Source organism: Boleophthalmus pectinirostris, unplaced genomic scaffold, assembly GCF_026225935.1.
Source record: "Boleophthalmus pectinirostris isolate CB_2022bp ecotype Guang Dong unplaced genomic scaffold, ASM2622593v1 HiC_scaffold_19, whole genome shotgun sequence".
In the NCBI taxonomy this organism is placed as follows: Eukaryota; Metazoa; Chordata; class Actinopteri; order Gobiiformes; family Gobiidae; genus Boleophthalmus; species Boleophthalmus pectinirostris.
In genome coordinates, this window is record NW_026571140.1 from 24,178,836 (window position 1) to 24,196,756 (window position 17,921).

Consider the following 17,921-nt stretch of genomic DNA (forward strand, 5'->3'; position numbering starts at 1 on the left):
TCTGCAGTGTAAAGTGTTTAATGTAGTGGAGGAAATTCTCAATGTAAAGTCTTTCTACACTTTCTATAAGCAACACCATAAAGTCACAATGCTTCCTTTGGTCTGCTGGTACCCCCATGGAAAAATTCTGTAGCTTTGTGTACTGAAACTCATACAGAGGTCAAATACTGTGCAAATTCTATGTAAACACGCTTAAAAATGTCACATAAATTATGTGTTATCAGAGCACAGACAGATAACTTAACTGATTTCCTTCTCCTGTTTTGCAGATGATACTATGGGACTGGGATTTGAAACATTGGTACAAACCTCAGTATCAGGTCAGTATTAAAATTCACATTCTCAAACGCAGAAATAAATTATGTGTATTTTAAAATATGTTGAAGTTTGTGTAAGCATTTGCTATCAGTCCTGTTGTTATTTTTGGTCTGGGAAAACACACAATGAGTTGAAAAGGCAGCATATCACGACCTTGAAATTTCAGTCATGCCACACTTTATCTTATGCAGACATTCTTTGTCCTGTTTGAACTGTTGGGGTAATCTGTCAAGGAATTTAGCTCTCATAAGCCAAAAGTATTTATTTAGTTCAGACAGCCATGTACTTGACAAGGATTTATATAAAAAAGAACAACAATATTTGCATCTGTTGGAGCGCCTCAATATTTTGTTTTTGTAATTGCAACTACCACAATATGTATTCTGGTTTAATCCTGTTTAAGCCTGGGTTAGTTTTGATCATGTCCTAGACTCCTAGCATAGTCCTACCTTTTTATTTCCGTTGAATGTTGTTTAACAAATAAAACTCAATTGAAGCACTTCATCATGCAGCTTAGTAGTTAGTGCAGTAGTGTACTTGTACTTGGTTCAGCACATTACTTCAGTCATGTAAATATTCAAAGTTGCTGAGGTTTTGTTATTGTTTGGCACAGGGGGCTGTGAGTGGCAATGGTGTGGACCTCTCTGTTATAAATGAAGCCAGAAACCTGGTGTCTGACCTGCTGATGGACGCGTCCCTGTCTCCACACACTGTCTCCGTCCTGCGCAGTGTTTCCAGCCTCATGGGGACTTTCTCAGGGTCGTGCCGGCCCCGGGTCAACCCCTTCACCCCCTTCCCTGGTTTCTACCCCTGTGATGAGATGGAGGACTCTGTGGAGAGGGGGGACAGGAAATCTATAAAGGTGGGTGTGTGGATTATCACTGATAATCCCTGGAAGACTAAGAAGTGCAGCACTGTACTTCCATCAGCTTTAATTTACACTTCATTCACAATTTATCTTCATGTAACTTTGCTATTTCTTTATAACAATTTAGCATTAAATGTTTTATTTACTATGCTAGCATTTTTGCTTTTGTGAGAATGTGTCAAGCTCTACTTGTTTAATAAATCTGCAATGATTAAAAGTTGAATAACTAGTTATTTGGAAATAACTGCCCTATGGAAAACTTTGCAACGTTTTAAAGGCATGCATGCGGTGCTAATTATACAGAGCTGTGTCATGGAGCTAATTTAGTTTGATCATGACTTAAGCCTACAAATACCCATTTGTGTTGAATTAAACACATCATGTTGCATGATGAGTAAAATAAGTGGCATTAATTTATGAACATTGGTTTAATATGAACTGTAGTCTAAGAACTGAATAGAATTACATACTGTGCATGCATATTTTTACTATCCTGTTGTTGCTCTTGTTCATATACTCCCCAATGGGGTACAAAAACAGTTATTTTATCTCCAGTTGTATTACTATAGAATCCATTTAATCTATGGTATTATTGTATGCATAAAGTCCACAGTAGTTAAATATGATTGAATGTTTACTCTGTAGGGCCTAAGCAGCAGAAACAGCCTCCCCACACCTCAGCCGCGCAGAAGCTCCACCTCCTCCTCCTCTACTCTCCCTCTTCTCGAATCTGCCTCTTTACGGTGGGAACGCAACAATGGGAAGAGACCACACCCTGACCTTAATATGACCAGGTATCACGTGCATACGATACATTCATTTTAAGGGCAGATTCTTAAGCATATTGAACATCCATATTGGGTAATACAGTAGTGCTAAATAAACAGGAAGGCAGAAAAAAATTGTATTAAAAGTCAAAATATTCCTGTATATCCACTTAAGACATTCAGTATGCTATGATTGTTCTGAGGCTCTGTGACGTAGTGAGAATTTAACACCACTGGATGGCAGCAGATGGCTGTTGAGGCTCTGCATCAAGGTCTTGATTTCTATTGAGGCAGTCAGGGACTAAAAGCTTTGTGCACATTAGAGAGAGTACACAAGTAGGGATCAATAATATTGTAAACAATTGTGTGTTCTGCCCTTCAGCTCAGGCATGTCCAATGGACCCAATGCAAACCTCCTCACCATTCCCAAACAGAGGTCATCCTCCGTCACCCTCACCTATCACTCCGGGCCCAGGAGAGCAGGTGGGCTACAGCCATACAGATTTCCAACAGTCTTTTTATATTCATTTGAATGCGCAAACTTTTAAAGACTATAAATGCATAACAAACAGTGAAACAAACATAAAGGTATTTATCCCAACACAGTTTTTTAAACTTTTATTTTCCATAGGCACTTCTCCAAGCCTAAGCCCGGTCACTTCACCCAGCCACAGTCCTCCCGCTGTGGGTGCATCATCATCGCTCGTCACCCGATCGCCAGTGGAGTTTCCTGACACAGCGGACTTCCTCACCAAACCCAGCCTCAATCTCAACCTGCATAAGCCCCTCAACTACACCTTCAGCTCCCCAGACTTCCAGCAAAACAGCCGCAGCTCCAGTTTTCAGCTTTGCACAAGGTAAATACTCATAGGCACACTTTTTTCCTAAAAGAGTTAGAAAGTAATTCATAATTGTTGGTAAACTAAGACCTTAAATACATATATATGACTCAGTAGCCTTCACAATATTACAGATATTATGTAAATCATCAAGTGGCTTTTAGTAACATTGGCTGTATTGGCTGAGTATTGCTGTAATCCGCTCCATAATGAAGCAAAACCTAAGGACCCTCATATAAAAAAGATGAAATATCTCATGATAAAGAAATGTAATTGACGATTAGAAATTACCGAATCGCGCTTTAAAGGTAACCAGCTTTTGGGTGGACACTGCTGAATCCTATGTGTATCATGATAAGAAAAAAAGATTGAAAAGTATAACTAGTGGGTGTATATTGGGGGAAAAGAGGAATTTTCAGAGCAAAAGGTGTCTTCAATGTAGAGGAATAAAACATTCCCCAAACATACATGAATAATAAATACAACTGTGAGTGAGTAAATGAGAAGGGAATACAATTAAAAGTCATTATTTCATAGCATGTATTCTTTAAATCACCAGCAGTGTTTTTGTATGTAGTTGTGGACGTCAGATACTGAAAGGACTTTCCACAAGTGAAACAAGTGATGTTCATCCTTCGTCCTTTACAACTGAGAGCCAGCGAAGACGCTCAGGTACACAATTTACTGTATTATACCTATTAAAGAGTTCAGGTGTTCCCATTACCCAGTCTATACAATGTTTCAATATAATGAATGGTCAAACACTAACATGTGTGTATTTATTAGATTATAGCATTGTCCATGATATGAAATGAATTCAAATGTTCGCATGTAATGAATTAACATATTCTGGCCCACATGTGGTCACTGATACTGTTACATGCCTAAACTTCTCTCTCTCACCACTCTCAAATAATACATAAACACAGATTACTCTGCAAACATGGTCAAACATTCAAATCTCTGCATAATCTATAAAGATTTAAGACTTAATCTAATAGCCAAGCAGTGAGAGGACTGCATTATCTCCAGGAAAAGTGTATTTGGCCAATCTACCTCAGAATGAAAACTCACACCTCACATTAGAAACTCACACAGCCATGAGATACATAGACTCTTATCTTTGAAAATTCAGTGAAAACAAAGGTTCATTGACGCAGAACTGGGTGGGCACTGTCTGATCCTGCGTTCGCTGCCCCCTACTGGCCTCTTACCCTGTGTCTGTTTGTGTTTGTTTAAAATGATGTGTTTATGTTTGGGTGATTATCTACCACATTTTGGGACTGAGATCTTAAGATCAACAACATGAGGGTTTATTTGGTTTATGGTTAGGCAAGTGGTATGGTTAACGTTAGAATCGGTCTCAAGAAAGGGAATGCAATTTAATATAATGTCTCCAAAAAGCATATAACACAAACAAGTGATGCTCTTTAATAGTTATATTTCATCATTATTAGTAATAGTTATATTTAATTATTGAATCTGTCCAGGTCTACAGACAAAGAAATTACTTTGTCTGGTAAGTCTGGCATATTTACAAAAATTATGATTAATATGCACTGTCCTGAAATAAATGAAGAAATAAATTGTAAATGAGGATTATGTTTATTGACTGGCTTTTCATAATACATGAGCATATCTAATTAATATACTGTTTTACATTGGCTATTACCACTGCAGGCTGTGATGGTGTAGAGTTCACAGGAGAGCCGCTGATCAGGGAGGAGAGTGTGGAGGCCGAGGCATGTGCAGACAGCAGGACAGATGTGGCTGGGAGCTCCGTCCTGGAGGAAGAGGAGAGGGAGAGCAGCTCAGAGCAGCAAACTCAGGAAACAGAGGTGAGTTATCATCCACCCTTAGCCAAAGTCCTAGTCCTTCCACTGCACCTTAAAATAAGAGCTAAGGATAGGGCTGAAAACACAGTACTTGGAAATGGGACTGCCCTGGTTTCTTTCTCAGCTTATTCTTTCATGTATGACAAAAGAGAGCAAAGAGAGGTAGAACTGGGTCTTAATATGTAACCTTGGTTTGCCCTGAGAAGGACCCTTGTATTAGACACATATGCTTCACATTTGTTCCAGATGTTTGGTCACACCCTTATTTCATTTGTTAGCTGCAACATTTCCCTTTATGCTTTTTCCCTTCCATCCTTTCTCTGATTTTAAATATGAGCATTATTTATTGTTGTGTCTTCTACAAAAATATTTTAGTTTGTACTAGGGCTAAAAAATCTATTAAATTGAGAAATCAAATTTGAAGTTCAAATCTATTTGTTTCTTCAACGCCCATGTGGGCAACGACAGTGACACTTGGAGAGGGGTGATTGGGAGGAACGGCCTCCCTGATCTGAACCCGAGCGGTGTTTTGTTATTGGACTTCTGTGCTCAACACAGTTTGTCCATAACGAACACCATGTTCGAGCACAAGGGTGTCCATAAGTGCACGTGGCACCAGGACACCCTAGGCCGGAGGTCGATGATCGACTTTGTAGTCGTGTCATATGACCTCCGGCCACGTGTCTTGGACACTCAGGTGAAGAGAGGGGCTGAGCTGTCAACTGATCACCACCTGGTTGTGAGTTGGGTTCGCTGGCGGAGGAGGAAGCCGGAAAGACCTGGCAGACCCAAGCGTGTAGTGAGGGTCTGTTGGGAACGTCTGGCGGAGCCCTCTGTCAGAGGGACTTTCAACTCGCACCTCCGGGAGGGCTATTCCCGGATACCAGGGGAGGCTGGAGATATGGAGTCTGAGTGGGCTTCATTCCCGGCCTCTATTGTCGATGCGGCTGCTCGGAGCTGTGGGCGTAAGGTCTGTGGTGCCTGTCGCGGCGGCAATCCCCGAACCCGGTGGTGGACACCGGAAGTAAGGGATTTCGTCAAGCGGAAGAAGGAGTCCTATCGGGCCTTACTGGCTCAGGGGACTCCTGAAGCAGCTGATGGGTACCGGCGGGCCAAGCGTGCTGCAGCACGTGTGGTCGCGGAGGCAAAAACCTGGAGCTGGGAGGAGTTCGGGGAGGCCATGGAGAAGGACTATCGGACAGCCTCAAAGAGATTCTGGCAAACCGTCCGGCGCCTCAGGAGGGGGAAGCAGTTCGTCACCAACACTGTATACAGTGCAGGGGGAGAGCTGTTGACCTCGACTGGGGACGTTGTCCGGCGGTGGAAGGAATACTTTGAGGATCTCCTCAATCCCACCGTCACGTCCTCCGAGGAGGAGGCCGAGGCTGGGGACTCGGAGGCGGACTCATCCATCACCCTGGCTGAAGTCACTGAGGTGGTTGGCAAGCTCCTTGGTGGCAAGGCTCCGGGGTTGGATGAGATCCGTCTTGAGTACCTTAAGTCTCTGGATGTTGTGGGGCTGTCTTGGCTGACACGCCTCTTCAACATCGCGTGGCGGTCGGGGACAGTACCTCTGGACTGGCAAACCGGGGTGGTGGTCCCTCTGTATAAGAAGGGGGACCGGAGGGTGTGTTCCATCTATAGGGGAATCACACTTCTCAGCCTCCCCAGGGTACTGGAGAGGAGAATCCGGCCGATAGTCGAACTTCAGATCCAGGAAGAGCAGTGTGGTTTTCGTCCCGGTCGTGGAACACTGGACCAGCTCTACACTCTCCATCGGGTGCTCGGGGGTTCATGGGAGTTTGTCCAACCAGTCCACATGTGCTTTGTGGACTTGGAGAAGGCATTCCACCGTGTCCCTCGTGGTGTCCTGTGGGGGGTGCTCTGGGAGTATGGGATCCGGGACCCCTTGCTAAGGGCTGTCCGGTCCCTGTATGACCAGAGCAGGAGCTGTGTTCGCATTACAGCCGAGTGTGAAGCGGCTGGGATGAAGATCAGCTCTTCCAAGTCTGAGGCCATGGTTCTCGACCGGAAAAAGGTGGCTTGCCCTCTCCGGGTGGGTGGAGAGTCCCTACCTCAAGTGGAGGAGTTCAAGTATCTCGGGGTCTTGTTCACGAGTGAGGGGAGGATGGAACGTGCTCCCTTAGAGATAGGGTGAGGAGCTCAGTCACACGGGAGGAACTCGGAGTAGAGCCGCTGCTCCTCCACGTTGAGAGGAGCCAGTTGAGGTGGCTCGGGCATCTGTTCCGGATGCCTCCTGGGCGCCTCCCTCGGGAGGTGTTCCTGGCATGTCCCACCGGGAGGAGGCCCCGGGGAAGACCCAGGACACTCTGGAGGGACTATGTCTCTCGGCTGGCCTGGGAACGCCTCGGGGTCCCCCCGGAGGAGCTGGAGGACGTGTCTGGGGTGAAGGAAGTCTGGGAGTCCCTGCTTACGCTGCTGCCCGTGCGACCCGGCCCCGGATAAGGGGACGAAAATGGATGGATGGATCTATTTGTTTGGAAGAAAATAAATTTTTATTTTCTTCACTTTCTTGCATTGGAATTAGCAGTGAAAATGCAAGAATGGCTGCTCACTGTAGTCACAGGTTAGAACAGGGCGTCTAATTAAATATTCGTAATAGTTTTTTCTCATTCATTAAATATTTCTCTAATGGCCAATGTTTAAATATGATCTGAATACAGTCTTTTCAGTTTTGACCATTCTCTGTCATTTGCAGAACATTTTTAGTAGAGAGGAGGAAACAAAACGATAATAGAAAATTGAGAAAATAATGGAGAACAAAATTACAATTATTATTTTCCAGGAAAATCACCCAGCTCTAGCTTATACATAAAACAAATAAACAATTCAGATTTGTTTTAAGTCACACTTTTCTGCAGGGGGAGCAGGAGTTCAGGCTCGACCCGATGTTGGAAGACCAAGAAGGGCTGATGGAGAGGATGAACACGTGGAACTTTCAGATTTTTGATTTGGTCGATACAACAGGGGGTAAAACAGGAAGAATACTCAGCTATGTCAGTATTAAACATTTACCTTTCAAATGTTTATTAATATATCATTGAAGTTAACTGTCTGCTCTTTGTTTTAGGTTACATACACACTTTTCCAGGACACATGTCTTTTTGAAATCTTCAAAATTCCTGTGAGGGAGTTTATGGCATTCTTCTGTGCTCTAGAAAGTGGCTACAGGGACATTCCCTGTAAGTACTGTAGTACTCTTGCGTCAAGGCCAGATTTTTGTAGCTAGCTAATATGAAATACAGGCTTGTAAAAAATTGTTGTTCCACATGTTGTAAAAATGTTGCAGATCATAATCGGGTTCATGCTACTGATGTGCTCCATGCTGTCTGGTACCTAACCACTCGACCAATCCCTGGGTTCCAGCAAATCCATAGTGAGCATGTGACAGGAAGTGACACAGGTAAATGTTTACAAAATATTCAGTCTCTCAAAAGAGTGTGGGCACTGAGTGGATAATCACACCTGATGCTGTTGCAGACTCAGACAGTGGGATTTCTCCAGGAAGAGTGTCCTACGCCTCGTCAAAGAGCTCATCGATATCAGATGACAGTTATGGCTGTCTGACCTGGAACATACCCGCCTTGGAGCTAATGGCCCTTTATGTAGCAGCTGCAATGCATGATTATGACCATCCAGGTCGCACCAATGCCTTTCTAGTAGCCACTAATGCACCTCAGGTACTAAATATACAGAGTATTTTTTACTATTTCTGTTAAATCTCTATTATTTTTTTTTAATCCATTGCTCCTTTTTAAGATGGGGCTACATAGATAAAGTCCTGTTTACAGAAAGATAAAAATAGTTAAATTAAGTTTAGTCAATGAAACGTGTGCACTATCGTTAGACAGCTGAGTAAAGGTCCGGTCAGGAGGTGAGGTCTGTGTCCTAGTTCAAATATTGTATTTTCACAACATGGCCAACGATAAGGCTCATATTGTCTAAATTCCGAGGAAAGTGGGTTAAAAGAAAGAGGAGGAACCAAAAGATATTGATTGTAGATAATGATTGTGTTTCTAAACAGATCATTTTTTTAGTATCTCTAGCCGCCACAACTTCCTTTACCTTCATAAGCCCTCAGCATTATCTGTAGTCATATAACAGTGCAGTTTCATCACTATTTCAAGAGAACAGAGTTACACAACCTAGTATACTTACTTTCATTTTGTTTTTGGCTTTGTTAATTTGCACATTATGATTATTGACTATTATTATTATTGACTTCCCTGTATGTGCTTTAGGCAGTTTTGTACAATGACCGCTCAGTGCTGGAGAACCATCATGCAGCAGCTGCCTGGAGCCTCTACCTGTCGCGGCCTGAGTTTAACTTCCTGGTCAATTTGGATCATGTTGAATTTAAACGTTTCCGCTTCCTCGTCATCGAAGCAATATTGGCCACAGACCTCAAGAAGCACTTTGATTTCCTGGCTGAGTTCAATTCCAAGGTCTAAAATAACAAACTCTCAACTTTATTATCATAGCAAAGTCATAATGGCATATGCATTAGGCTGCAAATCATCTTTCCTGATTAGTTAAATTTGTTTTATCTTAAAGGTAAATGATGTGAACAGCCCAGGAATTGATTGGACCAATGAGAATGACAGACTGCTGGTGTGCCAAGTGTGTATTAAGCTGGCAGACATTAACGGACCAGCCAAAGTCCGGGATCTGCACCTCAAGTGGACAGAAGGCATTGTTAATGAATTCTATGAGCAGGTAGTCAAGTGTCTGTTTGCCTAAATATTTAATTACATCACAAGTTTTACTTAAAGTGTGGATTTTCTCATCGTTGATATATAGGGGGATGAGGAGGCCCAGTTGGGATTACCCATCAGCCCCTTCATGGACCGCTCGTCACCGCAGCTGGCCAAACTTCAGGAGTCTTTCATCACTCATATAGTGGGGCCACTGTGTAACTCATATGACGCAGCAGGCCTTCTTCCAGGGCAGTGGATTAATGAGGACGCATCAGATGAAGATGATGAAGAGGGACCAGAGGATTCAGAGTCAGAGGAAGATGATGAAGAAGAGGATGAGCTTGAAGATGAGCTGGCACCAAGTAAGAGTCTAGGACATGTCACATTATGTGTACAGTTAAGAGTGGACTTGATTAAACATCTGCCTTTTATGTTTCAGAAAAAAGGAAGAAGCGGCGCAGGTTGTTCTGCAACATAATGCACCACTTGACAGAGAACCATAAAGTGTGGAAGAAAATCATTGAGGAGGAGGACAAGAGCAAAGACAAGCAGCCAGTGGAGAGTCTGCTGACCAGCCTACCGCCCAGCCTCCCCACCTCATCATCAGATGACATCCAGGTCATCCAGGAGGAAGAGGAGGGAGACGAACGGCAGTAGCACACCCAAGAAGGACACACATACTGTAGAGTGTAGGGGAGATCACATGCCTTTAACAAACACACAGACTGATGCACATATGTCCCCTCACACACATCTGAAGATTCACTGTGCAGACACTCTGCTTAGCAGTCATGTTCTATGGAGAAACTAAATGGCCTTACTACTGTGAGCGGATCCTTGCTGCAATAGTGGGAGCCCAACTCCTATGCACTTTCAGCCCATGGAGCGTCTTGGCAGCCCAGAACTGAGGAGAGTGCAGAAGAAGACTGCTGGCCTCCATGGTAACCTGGCTGTGATGCTGCCTTTAATGCGAAGCGCTTAAACCTCCCTTAGGTACAAAACAAACCTTTCTATTTGAAACAGAGTAGAGGCAACACAGAAGCAAGAGAAGTTATGAAGAACCTAAAACCCTTTACCAAAGTTCAAGCAAAAGGAGGACAAGAGACTAGGAGAGCCTCTGTGTCAGTCTATTTTTGAATAGAGTATATACTCACTGTATATACACACACACAGTATATCAAATGTGCCTGTCTGATCCCTCATATCGGCCCAGAGCCTTGGCTCGTGTAGTTCTCTCTTTGCTGGCGACACAAAACACTGTATCGACTCAGTCACAGGGACTTAACTGAAGTTGACTGATGAATTGCATTATGCCTGCATCATTTTGGATGCTTTTATTCATGTGTACCACCTGTCTTTATGTTGAACTATTTGTTTGGAGGGTTAGGGGCATGACCAGAGAATGACAGGGAGAAAGAGAGCACATTTTTTATTATTATTTTATTATGTTATTTTGTGTGTCTGTTTGTGTGTCCTTTCAATGATTGGCACCTAATCAGTCAAATGTCCTCTAGTGTTAAGAATACTGCATTCAGATCATATTTTTGATTATAAGTATTTTTAAAGGTAACTCAGGATTTTCAAAAAGTTCAAATTTTCTGTCATTTATATGACACTTTCAACAAGATCATTAAAATCTGGGTGATGAAAGCAGTTTGTAATCTCTTCATGAACAACATCCACAACAAACAACTCAAGGGGCTATTCATACACTGCTTGCATTAGGTTTACTTGCTCAATGGAGAAATGTTTTTGTTAATGTCAGACAGGTATTTTTGACAAAAAGACTGTATTTCATCTGCATATACCTGTGTTGGAACTTTTAATTAAGTTATTCTCGTCTTTTTAGTTTTCAAATTAGTGTTTGAAGAAGGGATCCAGGTTTTGTTTTATTTTAATTTTTTTCTCGATGAAGAACACTTGGCATTCCAATACAATAACTCTAATGTTTAATGAAAGAGAAGGTCTAGTCTCCTGTGTCATATTAACTGTCATTAATAATCAGAAGCATTGTATTCGTTATACATACAAGACCTTACTGAATACAGGTGTGCACATTTTAATACCAAACAAGTGTTAAGCCTCTGTACAAAAATATTAGCATATAATATATTATATTTTTAAACAATGAAACAAATGCATCTGTTTTTTACTCTCCTGGAAATTACATTGTGTTGCTGGAGCTTCAGTCTACTCCATTTTAGAAGTGTGCAGGGAGTGGATATTTTAATAAAAGTTGTGGCATATGTTCATTAGGATTACCACTGTTTCAATGAATCATATTCATTTTGCTATACTAACAAATTAAGCTTGCATATAGCCTAGAATTTAATCTTTAATATAGCCACAGATCAATAAAACAAAAACAAACAAGTTAAGCATTTCAGTACATTAATTGAAATATTTTCTAATATATTTTTATATTTTTCCAATATTTACTGAATTGCTGTACTCTGCCAATTCAACTATTTTAGATTTCATTACATTTTCTTGACAAAGCATTATCTTCCTTTCTTTAAGGTCTGTGGAACAATATGCCATAACTTCAACTTCTGCCTGACACATATCACATACTCACCCCCATTCTGAACCATTAAAGCCTTCTTAGTTCTCAACATTTCCTGGCCTAAACTTCTTGAGTAATCACCCATGAATGTCCTCAAATGTTCCCTAAATGTAGCATCAGTATGTGTACATTTGTCTAATGTAATCCTTCACCCTTATCTGCATACGTTGTGAGGGCAAGTGATTTTTGTTGTTATTTATAGCTGTCATAAAGCACCATCCCAAAGTATCAGTACTTCTCTTTAGTTTTATTGGTCTGTGTGTCTGTGTGATATATTGTACATACAACACTGCCATTTTCCATTGTCCTTTGACTGTCCAGAATACAGTGAATAGTCCTACTTGAATCCTTTGACAACACTGTGAGTTGGTTACTATTTACACAAGAAATCTCATGACATCTAAAATTCAGCAAAGCCCCTCCCATTTTTCCATCTGTGGAATAAGTCTGGATAATAACTGAAAACATCTGTTTTACACATTACATACAATTATGTAGTGACAAAGAACACTCATTAAAATCCTGTGGTATAGTGTGGTGTAGGTGACACAGGTCAGTCACTGTGCAGCTTGCAGTGTGTTAAGACTGGGGCTTTTCCATTATCCAATAGGTAATAGGTTGATGTTTTGGGGTTCACACAGTAATCCCTTGTTTGATAAGTGCCTATTAAATCTTCATTGAATCTCATATTTTCCAGTGTTTAAGAAAGACAGGTGACAACATCCAACTTATAAAAAGAAACTTTATCAAGACTTAATAAACCATAACACAAAAGAAATGCACAATAACAATGTTACATACAATTCAGAGCTTGTTAGCACTGATAAGCACCATTAAGTGAGACCGTATTTCAAACCAGCAGGGCTGTACCGGTCCCTCTGAGACTTTCCACTGCACACTCCCAGGAGAGGGAGGCGCTCAGCCCACATGACGTCAGACTTGGCCCGTGTTCAGCTCCAGCTCACAGGGATCAGAACTTTCGTGGAAAGCCTCATTTCGATCCACACGTCCAATCCACTGTGTCATTTATCTAACCTGAGCTTGTCCTGAGGAGTCAGGCCTATGAACCATGAGGGTGTACATACTGTCAATCATTCACCTACACCAGGGTCACAGACATCCCCATGTCTGTCTGTGCAACATTCAGTGTCATACTTGTGTTTTCAGGAACTCTCCCAGCTAATTCTTATTAAAGAATTGTGCAAATATGCGGTGAAAGATCTCAATACCACGTGAAAAAACAGTGTGTCCGTATGTTAAGAACAACCCCTCTGTCCTTAGAAAACCTGCTCAGAGCAGCAAGCTCAAACCCCCACAGTATCTGTGCAGTAACACAAGCTGAGTGCTCTGACACGCACAGTACAGCTAGAACAGTACTAACAGTAAATACAAGTACACTTTCTACATGTGATAAGGAGTGTCTGCAGAGCTCGGGCCTCTGTGTTGTCTGCGCACAGCACAGATGGAGTAAGGCTTGGGCTGAAGGGTCATGCCCAGTTTGGGAGTGACCGAGGGGACTGTTCCTGGAGGAAACTGCAGGTGGAACCTTTGGAGCAATGTGGTGAAGAAGAGGAACATCTCCATTCTGGCCAGCTGTTCACCCAGGCATTGGCGTCTTCCTAACCAAAAGAGAAAGAATCACATTTTAGAACATTTTGTGAATTTCATAAAATGATCTCAAACATGCTCCCGAAGAATCAAACTAACCTAGAGAAAAGGGCAGGAAGGCCTCTCGCCGAACAAAGTTGCCATTGTTGTCCAGAAACCTCTGTGGTGAGAACACTCCAGGCTCTTGCCAATACTTCTCATCAAAGTGTACTGAGTAGAGGTTGGTTATCACCATTGTGCCTTTGGGAATTTTGTAGCCGTTTACGTTTGCATCCTGGGAAGTGGCTCGGAAGATTCCCAGAGGGACAATGTTGCAGAAGCGCAGCACTTCATGCAGGACAGCCTCAACAAATGGCATCTTGTGTTTGTCATCTAGAGTGGGCATCCTGCCATTGGTCAGCACACTGTCAATCTCTCTGTGTACTCTCTCTGAAAAAGAGAAAATACATTCATTAGAATCATCATCACCATATTATGTATTATCATATAGATCCATTTGCTACTGAACTCACCTTGTATATTTGGGTAGAGGGCCATGTAAAGCATTGCCCACCTCAGAGTGTTAGTAGTGGTCTCAGTCCCTGCTATAATCAGTTCACCCACAGAGTAGATCAGGTTCTCTTTAGAAAATGAAGAGCAAGGATCTCCTGCATTTTGTTCTAACTCATCCAGATATGCATCCACATAATGTCTTGGTACATGTGGCACTCTGCCTTGTGAAAAGCCATCTGTAACCTGTTGCAAAAAGTCATAGACCTGCGCAGCATTTCGGAACAACTTCTGGTGCTTTCCAAACGGCACATACTCCAGCCAGGGGAAAGCATTGTACAGGAAGGCCCAGCCACTGACTGCCAGCTCCACATTCTCACTGAAGATCTCAATCATGTGCTGAAAGTTCTTGTCATCGTATGTGAAGCGCTGTCCGAAGATGATGAGATTAGTGATGTTTGAGACAGCATTGGTCACCAAATGTTTGGGGTTGAATGGTTTTCCTTTGTATCCATCTATGGCATCAACAAAGAACATGCACTCCTCTGAGATCTTCCTCTCAAACAGCCTCTGGCCACTGCCAAAGTAACGGAAGGAGTTACAGGCCAGTTTACGATGCTCAATCCAGCCTTTGCCGTATTTGCAGTTGAGAAGTCCTGTATAACACAGAAAGTACAACACACAACTTAACCACCACCAATGACAACAATGGCTGCCTCTTCAATCTTCAGTGTCTTACCTCCCATTTTGGTCATCTTTTGAAACAAAGGCAGAGATGGCCGGTCGGCAAACACTTCACTCTGATGGTACAGACATTCCCTCACACAGTCATATCCATTTAGCACAACAGTCAGGATACCTCCAAGGTCCAGGCTGAAGATCTGCAACATGAAGTCACACTTGTTAACAGTTGGCGTTAAAGATTATCCTACACAGCTTATGTCCAAATCATTGACTCAGTAGCATTTGCATGTTTCTATTCAGGGCTCCTTACTTGCAGTAATTTCTACATTTATGCAGTGAGCTGTGAATTTTGTGGGACTCTTTGCATTCTGGTAGACAGCTGGTGTTGGAATTGGGTGTTTCTGTCTAGTCAGTGTTTTCTTTTTTTCTTGCTGTTTTATGTATGACATGTAGTATTTAAGCCCCACCATCATTAAAAGTCAATGATGCATGAGTGAGTGTGGTGGTTGGTTTCAGTGTCTCCGAGCAGTGCGCCTATACTTGTAAGTATGATTGTGTGTGTATGTGCGCGCGCGTCAGGGGGAGCGCCTGTCGGGTCACACGCCGCAAAGGAGCGCAAGGGCAAAGCGCTTACCTGTCCGTGAACTTCACTCTGCTTCTTCAAGAAGACGTGCGGCTCAGTAACCAGAGACATCATGTTCCCGATGATGGGGATGGGGGACGGACCCGGGGGGAATCCCGCGGGTCTCCTTTGCTTCACGAGCTGACGAACCAACAAGAGCACGAGCAGCACGGAAGTCATAGAGCCCAGAGCGAGCAGAACCTGCGCACACGACACCGGCATCAGTCCCGGACTTCTGATGGAAACCATCTTTGTCAGTAGTTTCTGCAGGAGCTCAGCTGACTTTCCTGCTTCTCCTTATACAAACTGAGCCACAAGTATCATCTTGCACATTTTCTATCCCCCGCCTCTTTGGCTAAGATTGGCCAGAAAGACAGAGTCAGCTGTTGGTGAACTTTGTTCTACTCCTGATCAATAATCCGGATAATTGTAGACTGGGTACGGGCTAAAGTTTGGCATGGATCCAAAACCATCACTTTTTAGAACGATCGAATTAACTCTTAAATTGAAACGCATTTGCACAGTCTGCGCATGTGTTTGCGGTTTTATTTAAGCGTAGCCTACTTCACAAAAATGAGCTTTAGAACGCGGCTCAGTTGGAAGTATTTCAACAGCAGCAAAAAGTATTTCAGTAGTTTGCATATGATATTACATGTGCATGCATCGGCTACTGTGACTAATATAGAAAAAAAACTCATCAATTACACAAAGGTAAAGCAGTAGTCTACGTTTGCATATTGCACATCTGCAAGGCAGAGGCAAAGTTTCTAAACCACATTTAGAGGTCAGAGGTCAGGGCACAGACTGCATTCCAGACTGTCAGCTCAATGCTTTCTTTTTTTGTACCGCAGCCTTTTGACCCCTTTGCTTTAAAATGCATCATTCAAACCACAGACAAATCCATATAAATAACAGAAATATATATGTTTTTTACATTTCAAGTTTACATCTGATTAAAGTTTCAGTCATTAGTGAAGTTAAAAACTGCACAGTTCTTTGGTGTGGTTTGTTCTTGTTCATCTCCTCATTAAGGGCTTGTTTATTTAGCCAGTCCTTCCTGCTGTGGTGGAAGCCATGTTTTCTCTGGTTCTTCTCTTCCTCTGCCATGTCTCCAATGGCCTCTCCAGGCCTCTCCCAGTCACTCACATTTGTTAGGCCATCTAATGAGAACATTCTTGCAAATGACTTCTCTGCTTCCTGCCAGCTCCCAGTTTGTAAAGTCATTCTGGAGACATTAAACACATCTGTCAGATGTAATCAAATAAACGTGTCCTCACTGTAGTATTATCCTGTTAGCAAATGGGCTAATCACCTCAGCAGCCACCAGCGTGTCAGGTGCCAATCTGTGAGTTTTATTTTGAACAGGGATATTTACATAAGTTAAAAAAAATACTGATCTCATAATCTTTCACACGTCAATGAAATGCTCAGGATCTAAGTTTTAGGATCCAATCTCTGATGTATTTGTTTTGCCATGTTTATCATAAAGTAAAGAAACATTACCAAACATTACAACTTTTTCACATTTTAAAATGTGCATACATTTTTACACTTCTTTCAATGACAATTACCAGCTGTGAGTGAGTGGGGCTACGACTGGTCACTAAGCCATGTACAGATGAGGATAGCTCAAGTGCACTTTAAATTCAATCTTGTCCAAAATCTTAATGGAATCAGGAAGAGCCAGATAATGGCCGTGCACCTTCCTGCAGGTGTGTAAATGTTGGCACAGTTAAAAGCCTGGATTTGGAAGTCTAATGCATTAAATGGTTGGCGAACACTCTCATTTGGGTCTAATAAAATAAATATGCTTAGATCCCTTATGTCCAATTTGTACTTTTGATGCTATTGCTATTATCAAATGCTGAACATACAAAATTCTATGTCAAAGTTTTCAATTTGAGAGTTTTTAAGGAAATTCTCTTTGGGACTTTTTAGCACAAACTGGAGCCAAGCATTGTGGTGCATGTGACTGCCTCAGACTGTCACTGCTGAGTGCTGCAGAGAGACCAGCGCTGCCCTCTGTCATCAATGCTCTCCTCTGAGCGCAATTAATTTTCCAGGCCAATTCATGCCCAAGTTTTAATGACGGTGAACCGTGTGGCATAATTGCATTCTTGACAATTCATGTGTCCCCTTGGAATGTCGTCATTGTGTCTGTTGGACCAAAGAGTGGTGCAGTCCAGAGCAACTATTCTTGGCAAATGCTGATGGTGGTGATGCCACAATGCCATATTTGCCATCAACTCCAAGCTTGTTTAGTTGGCATGAATCAGAAACTAAAAAGAATAAACTTTATTAGTTTACTTTATTAAATCATAAAATAGTTCAGATGCACACAAAGCACTCATATAAAAGTGATGATTAAGACCCCTGATGTAAATACCTGCAAATATCAACAAATAAGATAAAAAATATTGTTTGAATATGTAATTTATTGTAGCCTTATAATGTATAACCTTAAAATGTATAAAAGTGGTAAGTGGTAATTAACCCTTTTGGTCATTACAGAGAACAGTTTTGTGTATTGTCTGCTACTTTTATGAGTTCTGCTTTTAGGTAATTTTAGTTACTTTAGTCTGCTGTGGGTATTTTTGGTGCAGTTTC

At 42.2% G+C, this 17,921-nt stretch overlaps 2 protein-coding genes across 2 annotated transcripts in view; one reads left to right on the forward strand and one right to left on the reverse strand.

The window, feature by feature from the left end:
- Positions 1–12,139, forward strand: part of pde3b (phosphodiesterase 3B) — a 28,825-nt gene extending 16,686 nt beyond the window's left edge. The window contains exons 2-16 of the mRNA XM_020938752.2: positions 270–320; positions 932–1,180; positions 1,832–1,980; positions 2,336–2,436; positions 2,585–2,810; positions 3,370–3,464; positions 4,473–4,630; positions 7,510–7,644; positions 7,719–7,830; positions 7,938–8,051; positions 8,129–8,328; positions 8,890–9,093; positions 9,203–9,364; positions 9,449–9,707; positions 9,785–12,139. Of these exons, the coding sequence (XP_020794411.1) occupies positions 270–320; positions 932–1,180; positions 1,832–1,980; positions 2,336–2,436; positions 2,585–2,810; positions 3,370–3,464; positions 4,473–4,630; positions 7,510–7,644; positions 7,719–7,830; positions 7,938–8,051; positions 8,129–8,328; positions 8,890–9,093; positions 9,203–9,364; positions 9,449–9,707; positions 9,785–10,002 (2,433 nt within the window). The 3' untranslated portion in view covers positions 10,003–12,139. The remainder of the gene's footprint in view (positions 1–269; positions 321–931; positions 1,181–1,831; positions 1,981–2,335; positions 2,437–2,584; positions 2,811–3,369; positions 3,465–4,472; positions 4,631–7,509; positions 7,645–7,718; positions 7,831–7,937; positions 8,052–8,128; positions 8,329–8,889; positions 9,094–9,202; positions 9,365–9,448; positions 9,708–9,784) is intronic.
- Positions 12,140–12,774: 635 nt separating this feature from the next.
- LOC110172818 (vitamin D 25-hydroxylase) lies at positions 12,775–15,625 on the reverse strand. Its single transcript, XM_020938753.2, has 5 exons — positions 15,327–15,625; positions 14,748–14,889; positions 14,032–14,664; positions 13,619–13,948; positions 12,775–13,530 (listed from the first exon to the last, which is right to left on the reverse strand). Exons 1-5 carry the CDS (start codon positions 15,561–15,563, stop codon positions 13,313–13,315), a joined length of 1,560 nt encoding a protein of 519 aa, XP_020794412.1. The 5' UTR covers positions 15,564–15,625; the 3' UTR covers positions 12,775–13,312.
- Between the last annotated feature and the right edge of the window lie 2,296 nt (positions 15,626–17,921).

Coding starts and splice junctions, on each gene's coding strand:
- LOC110172818 (XM_020938753.2), bottom strand. CDS start 15,563: ATGGTTTCCATCAGAAGTCCGGGACTGATGCCGGTGTCGTGTGCGCAG. Junction 13,949..14,031: donor CCTCTACCCAAATATACAAG/GTGAGTTCAGTA, acceptor TCTCTTTTTCAG/AGAGAGTACACAGAGAGATT. Junction 13,531..13,618: donor CTTCCTGCCCTTTTCTCTAG/GTTAGTTTGATT, acceptor TCTTTTGGTTAG/GAAGACGCCAATGCCTGGGT.